This window comes from Oryctolagus cuniculus, chromosome 11 (assembly GCF_051225735.1).
Source record: "Oryctolagus cuniculus isolate XC-2025 breed Fujian yellow rabbit chromosome 11, ASM5122573v1, whole genome shotgun sequence".
In the NCBI taxonomy this organism is placed as follows: Eukaryota; Metazoa; Chordata; class Mammalia; order Lagomorpha; family Leporidae; genus Oryctolagus; species Oryctolagus cuniculus.
The window spans coordinates 38,776,051-38,796,500 of NC_142877.1; the positions used below are offsets into that span (position 1 = coordinate 38,776,051).

Consider the following 20,450-nt stretch of genomic DNA (forward strand, 5'->3'; position numbering starts at 1 on the left):
CAGAAACTTTCCCTTATAGTACAGTATTAAAACAATTTTACTTTAGTAGATGTTAAAAGGATAAATATTTTTATAAATTTATATTGATCAATGTTTATTTTTCTAAATTGTGTGCCAAATCTGTTTGTCTTATAATATGAGGATTACTCACTATAATCTGCCACTTTCTTGTAATGATTTAAGGCAACTTCACAATTCTGCAGAACATTGATTCCTGACAAATATCTGTACCCCTAAAACACAAGCATATATATTTTTAATGTGCAGGCAATGTTGTATTTATTATATACCTATTTTGGTCTTAGAATATTAAATTTACAAACCAAAATCATCTGAGACATCATGCTTCCACCAGCACTTCCAAAGGTATAATAGATGAGTGCCTAAAATTAAAAGAAAAAAAGAAACACATTGCTTATCTAAATTTGAAAATTAAACAAACATTGCTTTTTCACTCCTAGCCTGGGAATAAATCTGGAAGTACTCCAAAATACATTCCAAATATTGGTCTCTTCCTCTGTTAATGTGGCTGTCATTTTCTGGGAGTTAACCATGTTCTGGAGTTTGGGATAAGGACATCATATATAATATTTAACCATCAAAAAATCTCTATGAACAGATATTATTCACCTTTAGAGAAGAATCCACAATATGATTTTTAAAGAAACTTCTCTCAGAATAATACTTAATTTTTTTTTTCGATCTGGTTATTTAATCACCACCCTAGAGTAAACCTGTTTACTTAAAGAGAAGACTCTATTCAATGTCATTTTAAAGAAATTGATTTTGTAGGCCGGCGCCGTGGCTCAATAGGCTAATCCTCCACCTTGCGGCGCCGGCACACCGGGTTCTAGTCCCGGTTGGGGCGCCGGATTCTGTCCCGGTCGCCCCTCTTCCAGGCCAGCTCTCTGCTATGGCCAGGGAGTGCAGTGGAGGATGGCCCAGGTGCTTGGGCCCTGCACCCCATGGGAGACCAGGAAAAGCACCTGGCTCCTGGCTCCTGCCAGGATCAGCGCGGTGCGCCGGCTGCAGCGGCGGCCATTGGAGGGTGAACCAACGGCAAAAGGAAGACCTTTCTCTCTGTCTCTCTCTCTCACTATCCACTCTGCCTGTCAAAAAAAAAAAAAAAAAAAAAAAAAAAAAAAGAAATTGATTTTGTACCAGAAGAAAAAATAGAATGATTTTACCTTGGCTTGATCATATTCCATTCCTATTCCATAAGAAGACAAAAACCCTAATGCCTAAAGTGCAAAAGAAACAATAAGGATCAATAAATCAATTTAGTTCAGAATTATTTTCATTTACATTGGTAAGGGACATTTTAAATGTCTGCTCCTTAATAATTTTCATTGTTAATTTATTTCTTATACTGTAACAAAATACTTTTGTGAAGGCTATAGGAATTTGGTAAAGATCAAAATAGTGGGAGAATCGCATAACACATGAAAATAGGACAATTCCTACTAAACTTTAGAATAAATAATAAAAAAATTATAAACGAATGATGTTTATGTGTTTTCCTTTCTTGAAAAAAGTTTTATCTTTCATTAATTTAAAAATTAAATTTGTTTTTTCCTGTTCATATCTTAAAAAATACAATGTAATTATATAGAATATTTAAACAGCAAGAAGTACAACGAATAAAAAGTGAAAGCCTGATTTCAAAGTAAGAGGTTCAATAGGAAACCCCAGATACATCTTCCACAGAAACACCACTTAACCACAGCATATGGTCCAAAAAGCCTTCATGAGAATATCAGAAACAAATTAAGAGGTCATAATACACAAGACTAATGCAAAGTCAAAAACAGTCCATTGAAGTAGGCAGTAGAAGCCATTTATTTTGCACATGGTCACCCATCTTCCAAGTTAGCACCTCTTGAATGTTAGTTGGAGGAAAAAAATTCCAAATGATGATTTCTACTAAGGGAGAGAAAAAAGCAGAATGTATGTCCAATGGAGAGTGTTACCTGGGTGACAGTGTGTGTGTGTGTGTGTGTGTGTGTGTGTGTGGTTTGATTCTGACACATGTGTGAGCACTGCAATAAACCAGCGTACTCTGGATGCCTGGTGCCTGCAGAGGACAGATGCCCGGTGGCTTATTACTGTACTAGAGATTCTGCAGTACTATAGACAGACTCCAGGGAGAGCAAAAGATGATAAACTCTTTTTTTTAGTTAAATAGGAACTTAGTTAAATAGGAAAGTGCATACATAAATAGTGCAGAATGAGTCAGTGGTTTGGAAGAAAATTCTAGTGAAAACAGTGGAGCATTCCCTTAAGAAATGCTGCAACAACAATATTCTTAATGGTACAGAAGATATCCTATTGGAAAAAATGTATCAACTATTCTAATTTGAACTCTGAGGAAATTTTAGGAACAATAACTAACAGCTTTAATTGCTTTGGTTTGAACACATTCCCTATATTAGTCCACTTTTTGTTTTTTAATTTGTTATTTACTTATTTCTTTGAAAGGCAGAGTTACAGAGAGAGAGGAGAGACACACATAGAAATATCTCCCATTCATTTGTTCACTCCCCAAATGGCTGCAATGGCCAGGGGTGGGCCAAGCTGAAGCCAGGAGCTTGGAGCTTCATCCGGGTTTCCCTGTGGGTTCAGGGGCCAAAGCACTTGAGCTATTTTCTGGATCAGAAGTGGAGCAGCTGGGACTCAAACTGGCACCCATATGGAATGCTGGTGTCACAGGTGGTGGCTTAACCTGCTGTGCCAAAACGCCAGCCTCTACTTTTTGTTACTTTAACTAAAATACCCAAGAGGAGCATTCTGAGAAAGAAAGTTTTCTTTCAATTTACAGTTTAGGGATTATGATTCAGGATAGAGCAGCCCCATAGCCTGGTGTCTCACAGGAGCTAATCATGGTGGGTGCAGAGGAATGATCACATGGTGAAGGAAGCAGAGGTACAGAGAGAGAACCTAGGCCAAACTCAAATGCAAAATAACCTGCTCATGAGACCCACTCTTCTGAGAGTATGCCCCCAGCGACCTAATCACCTTTCACCAGCCCACCTCTTAGTCACCACAACAAGATTAAGTCTATATCCTTAATCCATCAGCCAGCAACATTAAGACATCAGAGTTTAAACATCTTGTCTGAATTTTCAGGAGGCAAGTCCTGCTATACCTGTAACATCTCTCACAGTTTATGTTGGAAAGTTAATCCCCAAATTTAAATGTTGATGGTATTTAGAGGTATGGCATTTGGGAGATAATTAAAGTTAAACAAAGCTGTCTGGGTGGGATTACTATGATGGTCCTGGCGGCCTTATAAGAAGAAAAGGAACCTAAACTGGCATATTCCCCCACTTTGTCATGTTATGACTCAGCAAAGAAGGCTCTTTCCAAATGTGGGACTCCCCAGCCTTGCTATTGGACTTCCCAGACCGCAGAATTGTAAGAAATAAATTTCTTTTCTTTATAAATTATCCAATCTGTGATATTTTGTTATAGCAGCAAAAAATGAACTAAGATACTGATATATTTAACTTATAATTACCTTTTTGTGTAACCAAAGATAGATATATAATAAAAACCTATGTTTAAAAAGCCCAAGGCAGCACTTTTATTTATTTATTTATTTTTTATTTTTTTAGAAAACTTTTATTTAATACATATAAATTTCATTAGGTACAGCTTTTGGAATATAGTGGTTCTTCCCCCCATACCCACTCTCCCACCCCCACTCCTATTTCATCTCCTACTCCCTCTCCCATCCCTTTCTTCATCAAGATTCATTTTTAATTAGCTTTATATACAGAAGATCAACTCTATACTAAGTAAATATTTTAATGGCTTGCACCCACACAGATATACAAAGTATAAAGTGCTGTTTGAAGACAAGTTTTATCCTTAATTCTCATAGTATAACTTATTAAGGACAGAGGTCCTACATGGGGAGCAAGTGCACAGTGATTCCTGTTGTCGATTCAACAATTGACACTCTTATTTATGATGTCAGTAATTAACAGAGGCTCATGCCATGAGCTGCCAAGGCTATGGAAGCCTCTTGAGTTCACCAACTCTGACCTTATTTAGACAAGGCCATAATCAAAGTGGAAGTTTTCTCCTCCCTTCAGAGAAAGGGACCTCATTCTTTGATGGTCCCTTCTTTCCACTGGGATCTCACTCACAGAGATCTTTCATGTAGGCCATTTTTTGCCACAGCGTCTTGGCTTTCCATGCCTGAAATGCTCTTATGGGCTTTTTAGCCAGACCTGAATGCCTTAGGGCTGATTCTGAGGCCAGAGTGCTGTTTAGGGCGTTTGTCATTCTATGAGTCAAGGCAGCACTTTTAATAATACAAAGAAATTATAAAAAATTATCTTGTATTTTAATTGACAGCATTTATATAATTTATAACACACATTCTAAAAGTATACAAAATGGAGAAAATATAGGATTATCATATCTACCACAATTTTCCATAATTCTGAGTCTTGCAACCTCCTTAAAATAGACCATGCTCAATGCAACTTGTTCTTAGTGACCTCATCTTTCTTGACAAAAGTATGCTGATTTATTTTTTGGGCCTTTCATAAACAAACATTTTAGAAACATGATTGGGAACTTTACCCACTAAAGTCACCAGACCTGTGTGTTCTTTACAGAATTCGACAAACTCCAAGCCCTGTGTCTCCTTTCTTGCCCTCAGTCACTGACAAGATGATAATGACATCATTTGTAAGTATTTAGAGATGGAATTGGATTCAGCGAAGAGATTTGAACTCATTGCAAACTGTTTGTTGCACTCTGCTCCAGATGCTTCTGAGAAAAGTGCATTTCAGGCTGGTATTGTGGCATAGCTGGTTAAGCCCTTGCCTACAACACAGGCATCCCATACCAGAGTGCTGGTTTGAATCCCAGCTGCTCATCTTCAGGTCCAGCCTTCTATTTGCCTGGGAAGACAGTAGAAAATGGCCCAAGTACTTGGGGCCCCTGCTACCCACAAGGGAGACCCGGATAGAGTTGAAGGTTCCTAGTCCAGCCCTAGCCATTGTAGTCATTTGGGGAGTGAATCAGTTGATGGAAGATCTCTCTCTCTCTCTCTGTCCGTCACTCTGCCTTTTAAATAAATAAAAATAAATCTTAAAAAGAAAAGCATTCTGGGGCTGGTGTTGTGGCATAGTGGGTAAAGCTACTGCCTGTGATGCTGGCATCCCATATGGGCACCTGTTTATGTCCTGGTTGCTCCACTTTTGATCCAGCTCTCTGTTAATGGCCTGTGAAAAACAGTGAAGGATGGCCCAAGTACTTGGGCCCCTGGCTCCCATGTGGGTGCCCTGGATGAAGCTTCTGGCTCCTGGCTTTGGCCTTGCTCAGCCCTGACTGTTGCAGACACTTGGGGAGTGAATCAGCAGATGGAGGACATTTCTCTTTCTATTTCTACCTCTCTCTATGTCACTTCACAGTGACAGATGGTGATTTAGGTAATTTATATCACTTTTTCTCCTCATTGCTGCTCTCCATAGAGTCAAAACACTATTTTTTTTTTTTTTTGGTCAGAAGATAATTGTAAAAGTTTTAGTGTTTCTATTCTTTTCTTTGTAAAAGATTTGTTTTAGTTATTTGAAAGACAGAGTTACAGAGAGAGGGAGAGAAAGAGAGAGAGGTCATCCATCTGCTGGCTCACTCCCCAGATGTCTGCAACAGGCGGAGCTGCGCTGATCCGAAACCAGGAGCCAGGAGCCTCCTCCGGGTTTCCTACATGGGTGCAAGGGCCCAAGGACTTGGGCCATCCTCCACTGCTATCCCAGGCCACAGCAGAGAGCTGGATTGGAAGAGGAGCAGCCAGGACTAGAATAGGAGCCCATATAGGATGCTGGCGCCTCAGGCTAGGGCGTTAACCTGATGCACCACAGTGCTGGCCCCATGTTTCTATTATTTTTAAGGCTCTACCAAATACAGCTTTATCACTCCTGTCACCATTCTTATGTATTCCATATTTTATGTATGATCCTCGGTAATATGCCTTTGTTTCTATCCTTCGTATTACCAACAGTATGGTTTTAGCTACTCAACTTATTAATTAATGAAATATTTGACAAGCACAGGAGTCATGGGCAGAATCTTGAGGAGTACTGTTAAGAGACCTGCTTTCGGCTGGCACCGTGGCTCAATAGGCTAATCCTCCACCTTGCGGTGCTGGCACACCGGGTTCTAGTCCCAGTCGGGACGCCAGATTCTGTCCCAGTTGCCCCTCTTCCAGTCCAGCTCTCTGCTGTGGCCCGGGAGTGCAGTGGAGGATGGCCCAAGTCCTTGGGCCCTGCACCTGCATGGGAGACCAGGAGAAGCACCTGGCTCCTGCCTTCAGATCAGCGCGACGCGCCGGCCGCAGCGCGCCGGCCATGGTGGCCATTGGAGGGTGAACCAACGGCAAAAGGAAGATTTTTCTCTCTGTCTCTCTCTCTCACTGTCCACTCTGCCTGTCAAAAAAGAAAAAAAAAAAAAGAGACCTGCTTTCACCTTGACATAAGCCCTTTACAATTAACACTCTCTATTCACCATTATCAAGCCCATATTTCTATTTTTCATCTAGTTCGTGAATCATCATGTAAGACCTTGTAAAATGTCTCCATAAAATCAAGACACATCAAGGTTCATAATTCAATCAAAATAGAAAATGAAATTTTCAGGGCCGGCACTGTGGCACGGGTTAATGTCCTGGCTTGAAGTGCAGGCATTCCTTATAGTCGCTGGTTCTGGTCCCGGCTGCTTCTTTTCCAATACAGCTCTCTGCTATGGCCTAGGAAAGCAGTAGAAGATGGCTCAAGTCCTTGGGCCCCTGCACCAACGTGGGAGACCTGAAAGAACCTCCTGGCTCCTGGCTTCAGATTGCCGCAGCTCTGGCTGTTGGGGCCATCTGGGGAGTGAACCAGTGGATGGAAGACCGACCTCTCCGTCTCTACCTCTCTCTCTAACTCTTTCAAATAAATAAAATAAAATTAAAAAAAAGAAAATGAAAATTTCTAGAAATTTTATTAAAATTTCAAAGACAAACAACTGTGTTACTTTTAAAACTAGGATACTGGGGCCTGCGCTTTTACACAGTGGGTTAAAGCCCTGGCCTGAAGCGCCGGCATCCCATATGGGCGTCAGTTCTAGTCCCAGCTGCTTCTCTTCCAATCCAGCTCTTAAAAAAAAAAATAGGATACTGACTGAAGAGTTCATTTTCCAAAAGCATAAAAGCACTAATAGGTATTTGGTTAATAAGTATAATTTGTGTCATTTACTGAATACACACACCCAAAGTAAAACTACACACCCACCCACCCACCCACAGACACACACACAGACCTCATACAACTTTTATGATCCTGCCACTTCCTCTTTGGTCTCCAAGTTTCCCTACTTAAGAAATTTCACCTTTAGGCTGTTATTACAAATAGAAGGCATCTGAAATCCTGGAGCTCTGTTAACTCTTGTGTATTTAAAATGGCTAAATTAGCTCTTTTTTAAGGAGCAATTTCCATCCAATATTATATTTTTATTTATCTTGCAACTCTTGGCACTTTTTGATTCTGCTCAATTTAGAATATGGTTTAGTATGCAGAAACTTTGACACTTGACAGTAAACACATATACTGATCTTTATATAAGAAAATGAAGACACTGTTCTCTTGGGATGGGCTTGTGTTTTAGGATGCTTTCGCCAACAGTGTATGATTTTGTGCAGAGCCTAGAGTGCTTTCTGGTCTGATCTTCCTGGAGAAATCTTAGGGCTCATGAAGTTGTGAAGTGGATTGTGTGGGAGTTAAATTTCACTTTTGTAACTAGAAGTGTTCCTCTATATAAAGCTCATTCTAAAAAATAAAGGCTAAAGCCATGATTTTAACAGCCTTGAAAAACCAACCCAAGGTCATTCTTTCTCTTGCTTCATAGAAAAATAACAATGGGTGATTTTGAATCCTTTGGAGAGCTCAATTTTCATTTTATTTTATTATTAGTTTTCTTACATTGCTTAAAGCATGCCAGAGTACTAAAGAAAGGCAAAAAATGTTTGAATTGTCATGTAAGAAATATGCTGATTATTGTTAGCACTGGACTATTCCTTTACACATGGGCATCATAACCTAACAATTTCACAATAATCAGTTTTTAATTGATCTTGTTCTGAGATAAGGGTGAGATGAAATGAGATGGATTATAGAATGATTAAATCTTCATCTAGAAAAGAGAAATGTTATTAGTCAAGAGAGAAGCTATACAAAAGTGATGACATTAATGACACTTTCAGTATTTTTTAAAGGTCAGGCTTTTGATTCTAAAATCAACTGGTGTGCTGTGGCTTTTAAGGAGGCATTGTTGTAGCTGGGATTTGAGTGAAAAGAGTTAAGTGTAAAGGATATTTTATTGTACTTAGAAGTAAATTACTTGGGTTTCACAATAATTTAAAATTTAAATATTCCTCCTTTTACTTTTTATATAAGAAATTGTTATTAAAAATGAGAAAAATGATTAAGCAATTTCCTTTAATTATTGTATGATGTTTGAAAGCACCTGTGATCATTACTTTCAGCTCAAATTGTATACCAAAGAAAAGTATGAAATCAACCCTAATGAGCAACTCAGATACTGTCTGAACTCTTAATACAAAGACAGCATTAACATCAAGAAGAAATTCTCTACACAGATAATCCTAGAATTATCAAAGTAATCATTAGATTGGTAATAAAAATGATTTTTTTTAGCAGTAGCACAGTGCTAACAATAGACCTTCCTTAAAACAGTTCTAAAATTCAGGTCTGAAATAAATGGAAAACATGTGAAATCTTTGGGACAGAATTATTCTAAAATCACAAAACACAGTAAAACAGGAAGCTATTCATATATTTTTACCTTTTACTCATATCAATTATGGTTATTGTTACATGATAGAATGAGTTTTCTGATTTTAAACTACAAGGGGTTTCAAAAAGCTTGTGTGGGCCGGCGCCGCGGCTCACTAGGCTAATCCTCCGCCTAGCGGCGCTGGCACACCGGGTTCTAGTCCCGGTCGGGGCGCCGGATTCTGTCCCAGTTGCCCCGCTTCCAGGCCAGCTCTCTGCTGTGGCCAGGGAGTGCAGTGGAGGATGGCCCAGGTGCTTGGGCCCTGCACCCCATGGGAGACCAGGAGAAGTACCTGGCTCCTGCCTTCAGATCAGCGCGATGCGCTGGCCGCAGCGCGGCGGCCATTGGAGGGTGAACCAACGGCAAAGGAAGACCTTTCTCTCTGTCTCTCTCTCTCACTGTCCACTGTCCACTCTGCCTGTCAAAAAAAAAAAAAAAAAAAAAAAAAAAAAAAGCTTGTGTGAAAACAGAATTAAAAGAAAATTTATTTTGGTGCAAAAAATCGAAATATATGCAGTTTGTCCAGAACATGCATTTTTTCCATGAACTTTTTGAGGATTCTGCATATGTAACCAAGGGATTGCATGCACCAGAGTTGATAATGTTTTCTGATATCAAGGATAATACATACCCCCAAACAGAATCTAACAGAAAAGCATTTTTTTAAAAAAGAAAATAATAGGCCGGCACCGCGGCTCACTAGGCTAATCCTCCTCCTTGCGGCGCCGGCACACCGGGTTCTAGTCCCGGTTGGGGCGCCGGATTCTGTCCCAGTTACCCCGCTTCCAGGCCAGCTCTCTGCTGTGGCCAGGGAGTGCAGTGGAGGATGGCCCAGGTGCTTGGGCCCTGCACCCCATGGGAGACCAGGATAAGTACCTGGCTCCTGCCATCGGATCAGCGCGGCGCGCTGGCCGCGACGGCCATTGGAGGGTGAACCAATGGCAAAGGAAGACCTTTCTCTCTGTCTCTCTCTCTCACTGTCCACTCTGCCTGTCAAAAAAAAAAAATTAAAAAAAAAAAAAGAAAAGAATAGCCACAAAGCATACCACTTAGAGTTAATCATCACTAAACTTTAAGGGCCATATAATATAAATGATCAACTTCTTGATTCTTGGCCAAATGAGGTTTAATCCTATCATTTTATTTGGAAAATTAACAGGCAAATTTCCTACTGAGAACATTGCATCCACATTAAGAACAGTGTGAGTATATGTAATTCTGAATTTCTGCCTCCTGGATGAGAATTAAAGAAATAAAAAATACATAAATTATCTGCCTTCAGGTTGGTAGAATGCAATATCTCACAGCATAACTTGTAGGGTATAATTGCTTGGAATTTCCTCATTTCCACCATTTTCATGAAGACTACTCCATTAATTAATAGTTCTCTTGAACAGAAGGTACAGCTTCTTTGGAAATCAGTGCAATGAACTGAGCTCATAATCTTAATTTCTTTTGTTCCCCCTACTGAGATTTCCTTCAATTTACTTGGATTTTTGCCAGTAAAGCAATTCAAGGTGTATGTAAAGAAATAATTGTGCCTCCTTTCCCTCATGTGGCTTCCTTTTGTACATTGCCTAAAATTGTGTTTCTTCCCTCTATTTCTTCAATATCACTTTATAATGTGAATTTTATCCTTTTTGTTTTTCTTCATTACTTTGGGTCTCTATATGGTCTCTGGTATGCTAGGATCCTCCCATATATTACATTGCAGTGTATAATATTCAATTCTTCTCCATGATATATCAGGCACCCTCATTCTTATTCTATCGCCATCTCTTTCTCTCTCTCCTTATATCTATCTATCTATTTATCTATCTATCTATCTAACTGTCTCTCCTTGTCATTTTCAGTGACATGCAGGATTCTTATATCAGGCTGGCATTAATAGCCAGAGAAGAAAGGTTGTCATCCAGCAGGCTTATTAGAAGACCATTATCAGTACGGCTGGTGGCCAGCCTTGTCCTAACAACCAGACATTGAAACAAGCATTGTTTGTGGCATGAAATAACCTTAACTAGTTGTTCTTTGCATAAGGAAAAAATCAACTGAAAAATGATTTGCCATTGGAAGCAGATTTTCCAGAGTGATGACAGAAATGATAGTGAACATATAGAATTGAAGCCAGCAAAACAATATAATTGAATTCAGCTGCAGTGCTGGAGTAGGCTTCTGGAGGTCCCCTGCTTATCTAGACATTAACACCATGGTTGCTGGATCATTGAGAGTTTTAGTGGAGGGGAGTGTGAATGAGGAATAGGGGTGACTAGGATGTCAGGGAGGGCAGAAGAGGGGGTTGCAGAGGTTTATTTTTTAGGTGATATTGTAGCATTATATATTGTAGTATTTAAGCATGTCAATAAACAGCATGACTGATTTTTGCATACCAGTTCAATGTCAGCCTTTTGGGTCATAAGTTTGTCCTTACTCATGTTCTGTCTTTGGGTCTTCATTGAGTCAAAACACACATATACTAGATAAATATACCTATTTTATAGATGAGGAAATAGAGACTCAGAGAGGAAAGTCACAGGGGTCTCTGTTGGAGCTCAGATATGAAGTCAGGACTGACAGATACAAAAGATACTTTTGAAACTGAAATCATAACACAACAATATTCATTACTGTTCTCTAACATTTGCTAAGGGCTCTTGCAGATGTTACTTAATCCTTATAGCAACCTTGTGAAAGATTGTGTATATTACTGTCAATCCCTTCTTTCAGATTTGGGTAATCTGAGTTCAGGAGAACTAATTTTTTCAGAGATATTAAAAAACATGAACAAAAGATGGAAGAGTTATTAGACTGCAGAATCTGGACTTACAGGTGCTCAAATGTTCTGAGTTCAGAACACCTGCTCCCTTACCACAAGCCATCCCCAAATCTCCAACTTTACATTTCCTACATCATCAGCAAGGCTTGATTTCTTCTACAAAGATGGCTGTGATAATACATGGCCAATGGTCATACATTAGAGTTGTTGCCCTCAGCACTGGCTTAGCACTCAGCCTTGAGAGAGAGAGAGAGAGAGAGAGAGAAACCTCACACCTGCTGGTTCACTCTCCAAATGTATAGAACAACCAGAGCTGAGCCAAGGTATAGTCAGGAGCCTAGAACTTCATCCAGGTCTCCCATGTGGGTGGTAGGGACTCAGGTACTTGAACCATCAGCATCTGCTGCCTCCCCAGAAATGTTAAGAGGAGCTGGATCAGAAGCAGAACAACCAGTATTTGAACCAGACATTCCAATATGGGATGCAAGTGTCGCTAGCACAGCATAACCTGAAAGCCACAATGCCCACCCCTGGATATCTTTATTTTCTTCTTCATACTTACTGCATTCTCAGATTTTACTGTGTTGTTACTGTGCATAACTTTCTTTTGTAATCAGGAAAAGAACTGTTTTCATACAAAAAATATAGCAACATGAAACATGCCTTTGCTATAGCATTAAGTGAAGTAGCCAGAAATATATGCACTTGCATTGAAATTAAGATGTTGTAAAAAAGAGATGCATACAGAAAGAAGTCAAGCAAAAATACAAAGCAATACTAACAGTCCTGAGTCAGGATGGCTGGCATGTGAATGTTATTTAAAAAATTTTTGTTTTCCATGAAATGGTTATGTGATTCTCAGAATAAAATACATTTATTAACATAGAAAAGGAAACATATTTAGCTTACAAAATATTTGACTTGTAAAAATCAGGCAAACAAATCACCTTAAGATAACAGATTTGTTTCCATTTTCTTTGTATAGGTGAATATATTTTATATAAAATTTATGTTAGAGGTTCAGAGGCCCCTAAGTTTCTCAAAACACACACATACATGGACATGAAATAAGGAAGGTGGTTTAGGGAACAGTTCCATTTTGTTCCATGGGTTTGGAGCTAGAATAATTTCCCAGGGCTCCTGCTGTATTCCTACCACAGCACCACTATTTCAACACCTCCCTATGTCTGGGTTGGAATACTATTGCTCAACTCCTTTCACATGTTTCTTGTCTGTAGTTATTTCAGGATGCAGTTATTTAAGCTTTCAATTTCTTTCAAAACTCACATTTTGGGCTTTGTAAGATCCTTCTTTAGCCAAGGACTCATATAATTGGATAGCTGCAGTTATGTTTTGCATGCCAAAATTTCCAAACAGCAAAGCATCAGCCATTTTCTCCATAGCTTTCAAGTTTCCCATGTCAGCTGCTTTTGCAAAGAGTATATAGGCTCTGTTTCAAAGACATAAAGTTGGAAATTTTTCAAAAATGATGTTTTCCCTTATTTCCTTCATACTACTTCTACCTGGTAGGATCTATTATACTTGAGACTACAGCACTGATTTTTAAGTTTTATAGCATAATAATTGCTCTCCTATAAGTAAGTTGTAAGTGGTATGAAAATTCAGTGATTAAAAATAGAGATGACTTAGGATTACCTTACACTGCATTTTTTTGAGTCCTAGTCAGAAGTCACCTGGACCTAATTTGCAATTGTATAACAAGTAGTGATGGAGAGTCTTGCAAGGTCAAAACATGTGTGAGAGAAAGAGTACTTTTGGGATTTATTTTCACTTTTGTAACTTCCTTTTTTGGTAGCAAGATCAGAAAACATTAACCTCTAACCTGTAACTTTGACTCAAATACAGGAAAAAAACACACAAATCTATTGCTTCCAATTTAGAATAAGCAGGAGGCTAAACTTTATGCATAGTCTATCCATACTGATGCTAAAACAGGCCCCTCTTGGGCAAAGCTGGAGCAGAACAGTCTGGGCAAGAAGAGCCTCAGACAATCATTCAGGTCCTAGATATCAAAATAGAGGATCAGTGCTCTCATGGATAAGAGCTGGTGGAAAAACTGGGAGCCAGAGGTCAAGAAAGAAATTAGCTGTGGCCAAAGCAAGCTAAGATTCTGGAAACTGGAAGGAAATAAGCGGAAGGTTTCAAAGGCCAATAAAAGCAAGTGCCTTGCACTCTAGGATAGATATCAGGAAGACAGCCTGACACCGGATACAGACCTCCTTGAGTCCTTCAGTTACATGGCTTCCTGCTGAGATGACATGGGCACCAACACAGACCAGGGCACAGAAAGCTGAGATGGGATGTATAGTTATCCCATAGTATATTCAGTATATCTAGCATTATATCCAGTCTCAGGAAGCAGCAACAGGCTGCAGAACAAATCCTTCTAGGTACTTTTGATCCTGGGGGCAGGGTGAGCACCTGGGTTCCCAAGTTAGGAAACCCAAGATGATATAAGGTAAAAATCTAGGGCTGGAGAAAGTCTCTGGTGGTTAGATAAGATTAATATCTGGAATGCGATCCAAGAGAAGAAAAAAAAAAAAAAAACAGGAGAAACTGGGAAGCAGGGCCAGTTTTCAAAAATAAAATTCAGTTACGTGTCTGGATAATTTCTAAAGGATCCAGCATGGGCTATGCTAAGGAGGGCCCCTGGGGAGCACAGGATAAATGCTTTTCCAAGGGCATGTCAGCAACTTATCTCCCAACTTTCTTGGTTGAGGGTCCTTAATGAAGGACCAAACTTGGTGGTTGTCACTGAGGTTTCCTTACTTGCTCAGACAGGTTTGTGTGTCTTTGACATATGCTTGCATAACTTCTGTACTTTTAACAGTGCTTGCATATTCAATACTGTCCCCCATTCATACCTAAGAAGAGGCTAACTGGATGAATGACTCTGCCCAGGATGTGGGTGTTGATGAATCAAAAGGGCTAGTATCATTTCTACATTGGAACTGCTTGTCATGCTGAATCCAGAGAGTCTTTGGACTTGAAGAGGCATACCAAGTGGGCCCCTGATTTTTTGGGCTCTCCTACTATAAGCAGAGCTCCTCTGAAACCTCATGGATTAGCCACTTCTCATAACTCTCATTGTTCTCTCATATAGCTGGGCTAGTTGAGAATTCTCTGTTGTTACTCAGTGGGTACCCTAGTGTGATGACTTCTGCACTGTACTGAATTGTATTTTGGGGGCCTCATTTTACGCCAGTGTCGTCATGACAACCCCTAGGGACATTCAAAAGCTTTAGGAAGAGCCAGGTTTGAATCCAGCTTGGAACCCTGTAGGAACTGTGTACCTGGCAAACTAGAGGAAAAAGAGGGGGCATGTTTCTCTCTCTCTGACCACCCAGTACTGGCATTCTATAACTACCTGAGAGAGGGCAGGCACCATTTTGGACATATATAACATTTGTGCCAGTTTGTGTCAGCACACCCAGGAACCAGCTGAAAGGAGATGCTTGAGTCTGGCTGAGAGAACCGATAGGGGGCTGGGTACACGTGACTGCGGGAGTCTTGTAAGCTGGGATTGTGAAAACACTGTGGCTATGTGGTAGGGTACAGGGTGTGGCTGGGTCTCTGGGCAGTCACTGTGGGCAGCTCTACATGCTCAAGGCTCCCTGATTGAATGGTGAGGATCATTGCTGTGGGACCCATGCTAACACCGAGGACTGCATTGATCCTTTGTGTAGTACTTGTGGTAGCACAGTTGAATATTGCACCCACTGGGGCTAGCACCCAGCCATTGGTCACCTTGGAGGAGAGAAAATGAATGTGAAATTATGCCTACAGTACTGATAAAAACCTCTCCTCTAATAATAATAAAAAAAAGAGTATATTTAACATTCCCAATTTGGGTGTCACCTTGGACAGTCTCTTCACCCTGGAGCACTAAACAGAACTTCCTCACCACACCCAGCACATGCCTCTGGGTATTCACTGAAAGTGTAGAAACTCCAATAAGCCACAGAGGCATAGTCCAAAGTTAAAAGCCATCAGAGGGAAAACAAAATATATCCACATCGCCACAAATATCTAAAAAGAAGTGTAGCAATTCAAGAAACAAGAATAAGGAAGACAACATGATGCCCCCAAAGAAACACAGCAACACTTTAATACTAGAATGTGAAGATGAAGAGATTGATGAAATGCTGGAAATGGAATTCAAAAAATTGATCGTAGGATTACTTAGAAGTAATTAGAAGCAAATGCATGAATTAAAGAAATCCAGATGTGACATGAAAGAAAATTTTTCTCATGAAATTCAAATTTTAAAGAGAAATCAAAATGAAATATTAGAATTGAAGGATTCAATAGATAAAAAACTGCAGTGGAAAGCCTTAACAACAGATTCTGTGAGGCAGAAGAAACAATATCCAGGTTAGAAGATAAATCTCTAGAAATTTCACAGTCAGACCAAAAAACAGAAGCATTTGGAAACTTAAAAACAGTGCTGGAGATTTACAGGATACCATCAGTAAAAGTAACATTAAGAAGAAAGTTTATAGCAATTGGCGCCTACATCAAGAAATTGGAAAGGCACTAAATAAATAAGTTATCAATCCAACTCAAGGACCTGGAAAAACAATAGCAAACCAAACCCAAAATTAGTAGGAGAAAAGAAATAATTAAAATTAGAGAAGAAATAAACAAAATTGAAACAAAAAAATACAAAAGATTAGCAAAATGAAAAAAAAAAAAAACAAATTGACACACCATTGGCCCAGTTAACCAAAAACAGAGGAAGAATTCCCAAATCAATAAAATTAGAGATGAAAAAGGAACTATAACAACAGACACCACAGAAATAAAAAGGATCATCAGAAATTACTACAAAGAGCTGTATGCCAACAAATCAGGAAATCTAGAAGAAAAGACTAGATTGCTGGACATGTATAACCAAACTAACTTGAGCAATGAAGACATAGAAAATCTAAACAGCCCAATAACCAAGACAGAAATTGAATCAGTAATAAAGACCCTCCCAGCAAAGAAAAGCCCAGAACCAGATGGCTTCACTGCTAAATTCTACCAGACATTTAAAGAAGAACTAACTCAAATTCTTCTCAAGCTATTCAAAACAGTTGAATGGAAAGGAATCTTCCCAAACTCCTTCTATGAAGCCAGCATCACCTTAATTCCTAACCCTGAAAAAGAAACATCAGAGAAAGAATGCTACAGATCAATTTCTCTGATGAACATAGATACAAAAATCCTCAACAAAATACTAGTTTATCAAATCCAGCAACACATCAGATGGATCATTCACCAAAACCAACTGGGATTTATCCCTGGTATGCATGGATGGTTCAACATTCCCAAATTAATGTGATATACCACATTAATAAACTGAAGAACAAAAACCATATGATTATGTCAATAGATGCAGAGATAGCATTTGATAAAATGCTTTCATGATAAAAAAAATAAGCAAATTGGGTATAGAAGAAACATTCCTCAACACATTCAAGGTAATTTATGAAAAACTCATGGCCAGCATCCTATTGAATGGGGAAAAGTTTGAAGCATTCCCAGCATTCCCACTAAGATTCAGAACCAGACAAGGATGCCCCACTATCACCAGTGCTATTCAATATAGTTGGAAGTTCCAGCCAGAGCCATTAGGCAAGAAAAAGAAATAAAAGGGATACAAATTGGGAAGGAGGAAGTCAAACTATCCCTATTTGCAGATGACATGATCCTATATATAGGGGATCCAAAAGACTCCACTAAGAGACTATTGGAATTCATAGAAGAGTTTGGTAACATGGAAGGATATAAAATTAGCACACAAAAATCAACAGCCTTTGTATATACAGACAATGCCTCAGCTGAGAAAGAACTTCTAAGATCAATCCCATTCACAATAGCTACAAAATAATTAAATACCTTGGAATAAATTTAACCAAGGACATCAAAGATCTCTATGATTAGAGTTACAAAGCATTAAAAAAAGAAATTGAAGAAGACACCAAAAAAAAAAATGAGAAAATCTTCCATGTTCATGGATTGGAAGAATCAATATCATCAAAATGTCCATACTACTGAAAGCAATTTACAGATTCAATGAAATACCAATCAAAATACCAATGACATTTTTCTCAGATATAGAAAAAACAATGCTGAAATTCATATGGAAACACAGGAGATCCAGAATAGCTAAAGCAATCTTATGCAACAAAAATAAAGCCAGAGGCATCACAATACCAGATTTCAAGATATACTAGAGCACATTTATAAACAAAACAGCCTGGTATTGGCACAAAAATAGATGGCTAGAACAATGGAATAGAATAGGATAGAAACTCCAGAAATCAATCCACACATCTACAACTAACTTATCTTTGACAAAGGAGCTAAAATCAATCCTTGGAGCAAGAACAGCCTCTTCAACAAATGGTGCTGAAAAAACTGGATCTCCACATGCAGAAGTATGAAGCAAGACCCCTACCCTACACCTTATACAAAAATCCACTCAAAATGGACCAAAGACCTAAATCTACAACCCGATACCATCAAATTATTAGCGAACACTGGGGATACCCTGAAAGACATTGGCATAAGCAAAGACTTCTTGTAAGAGATCCCAGAGGCACAGGCAATCAAAGCCAAAATTGACAAATGGGATTACATCAAATTGAGAAGTTTCTGTACTGCAAATGAAATACTCAGCAAAGTGAAGAGGCAACTGAGAGAATGGGGGAAATTATTTGCAACCTATGCAACTGATAAAGGATTAATACCCAGAATATACAAAGTACTCAAGAAATTCTACAACAACAAAACAATAAACCCAGTTAAGAAATAGACAAAGGACTTAAACAGGCATTTTTCAAAAGAGGAAATCCAAATGGTTAATAGATAGAAGAAAAAATGTTCAGGATCACTAGCCATCAGGAATATGCAAATCAAAACCACAATGAGTTTTCACCTCACCTCCATTAGAATGGCTTTCATACAAAAATCAGCAAAAAAAAAATGCTGGTGAGGCTATAGGGAAAAAGGTACTCTAATCTACTGTTGATGAGAATGTAAACTGGTACAGCCACTGTGCAATACAGTATGAAGCTACCTCATAAATTTGAATGTAGACCTATGTTATGTAATTATGTAATTATGACCCAGATAATTTACCCAAGGGAAATGAAATCAGCATAGGAAAGAATTATCTGTGCCCCATGTTTATTGTAGCTCAATTCACAATAGCCAAGATATGGAATCAATCCAAATGTCTGTCAACTGAAGACTGGATAAAAAAATCATGGGATATGTACACCATGGAATACTACAGCAGTAAAAAAAATTAAATCTCATTTGCAACAAAATGGGTGCAAGTGGAAACCATTATACTTAGTGAAATAAGCCAATCCCAAAAGGATAAATACTATATATTCTCCCTGATCTGTGGTAACTGAGAGTACCTAAAAGGTAATCTATAGAAGTGCAATTGACACTTTTCGAGATGTGATAGCTTTGAACAGTCCTTGTCTCGACTGTTGAGGAACAGTTTTTTTCAACAATTTGCTAAACTTTGTACTTACATTGTATATTGTTAATCTTATGCATATAAAGTTAATTGAAAATAGATCTTATTAAGCAAATAAAAGATTTCTGCATTAAGAAAAATAAAGTACCTAGAGTAATAACTAGTAAAAAGTAGTTGCTGACATTGTTATAATATGGATGACAGCTGAGTGACCCTTATCCTCTATATTCATACTTAGAGATTTTGGGTTTTAAACATCGTTCATATATTCTGTTGCTGCTGTGTCTAGAACTGGCTACTGCAGTTCTAGGATGCTTCCTATGGGCTGATGTGCCTACACACTGTGAAAGCAAGAGATGTCTCCCTGCAGGAGGTTTAGGGCCCATTCTTTCTACTATTGGCTCAAAAACTTTTGTTTTCTTTGCTCTCCTATCTTCCACTTATGAATTAGGAGATTGGAGATAGAAAAAAAACCAACTTATTACCTGATCACTATGTCTCAGGAACTGTTCTAAGAGCTTGATTGACTGTATTGTTTAGAGCACAAAGAAGTTTAGTAACCTGCCAAGATCACCCAGTTAAGTGATAGAGTTAAGATTCAATCCCATGTTTAACTAGAGCCTTCAAATTGTGCTCCTCTACCGGGTGGGAGAAGATATTTTTGTGTCCCTTTAGACAAAGTAGATGAATGAAAAGAGAAACAACAGACATGGGGTAAGTACATGTGGCCCCATTGTGGTCACCTCTCAGCTGTGTATTCGAGTTACCTCACTTTAACATCTTTGAATCTTTGTTTATGACTTTTTAAAGAGAAAAAATGAATTTCTTCTTACCTCAAAAGACTGTTCTGGGAATAAAATGAAACCACATATATGAAAGCGTATTAAAAACCATAAGGTTCTGTACAAATGATCAGTTATGCAGAAGCAGCCTTTTAAATTCAAATAACACTTTTTACGCCATTTAAATTATCTAGGAAATTAAAGCCCCAACAATATTTTTGCTTGAGTGCTCGAGATCAGTACCTTAATTCTGCTTTTCACATAAGATATAGGGATGCCAATCTCATACACAGTTCTCTTTGTTTAGGTTGATATATATCATTTGATCCTTTTAAAAACAAAACTTATGGATGAATAGGGTCATTTATTATACCAATAAACTATTAATAAGAAAAAAAATTAATTTTTCCCCCACAATGTGGAAGTTTAAGTTGGCTAAGATAACTTGATAAAGACTTACTCTGCTTTTTGTTTTTGGCTTTTAGACTGCTGGAGAATCTTGATGCCCATCTTAAATAGCTCATCCCCTTCATCTGTGATATTATCC

At 38.6% G+C, this 20,450-nt stretch overlaps 1 protein-coding gene across 2 annotated transcripts in view; it reads right to left on the reverse strand.

Moving 5' to 3' along the window:
* Positions 1-20,428, reverse strand: part of SEL1L2 (SEL1L2 adaptor subunit of SYVN1 ubiquitin ligase) — a 70,875-nt gene extending 50,447 nt beyond the window's left edge. For both annotated transcript variants that reach the window (XM_008256367.5, XM_051846208.3), the window contains exons 1-5: positions 20,364-20,428; positions 12,908-13,070; positions 1,188-1,241; positions 324-383; positions 152-233 (exon numbers count right to left, since the gene is read on the reverse strand). In XM_008256367.5, the coding sequence (XP_008254589.3) occupies positions 152-233; positions 324-383; positions 1,188-1,241; positions 12,908-13,070; positions 20,364-20,413 (409 nt within the window). In that variant the 5' untranslated portion in view covers positions 20,414-20,428. The remainder of the gene's footprint in view (positions 1-151; positions 234-323; positions 384-1,187; positions 1,242-12,907; positions 13,071-20,363) is intronic.
* Between the last annotated feature and the right edge of the window lie 22 nt (positions 20,429-20,450).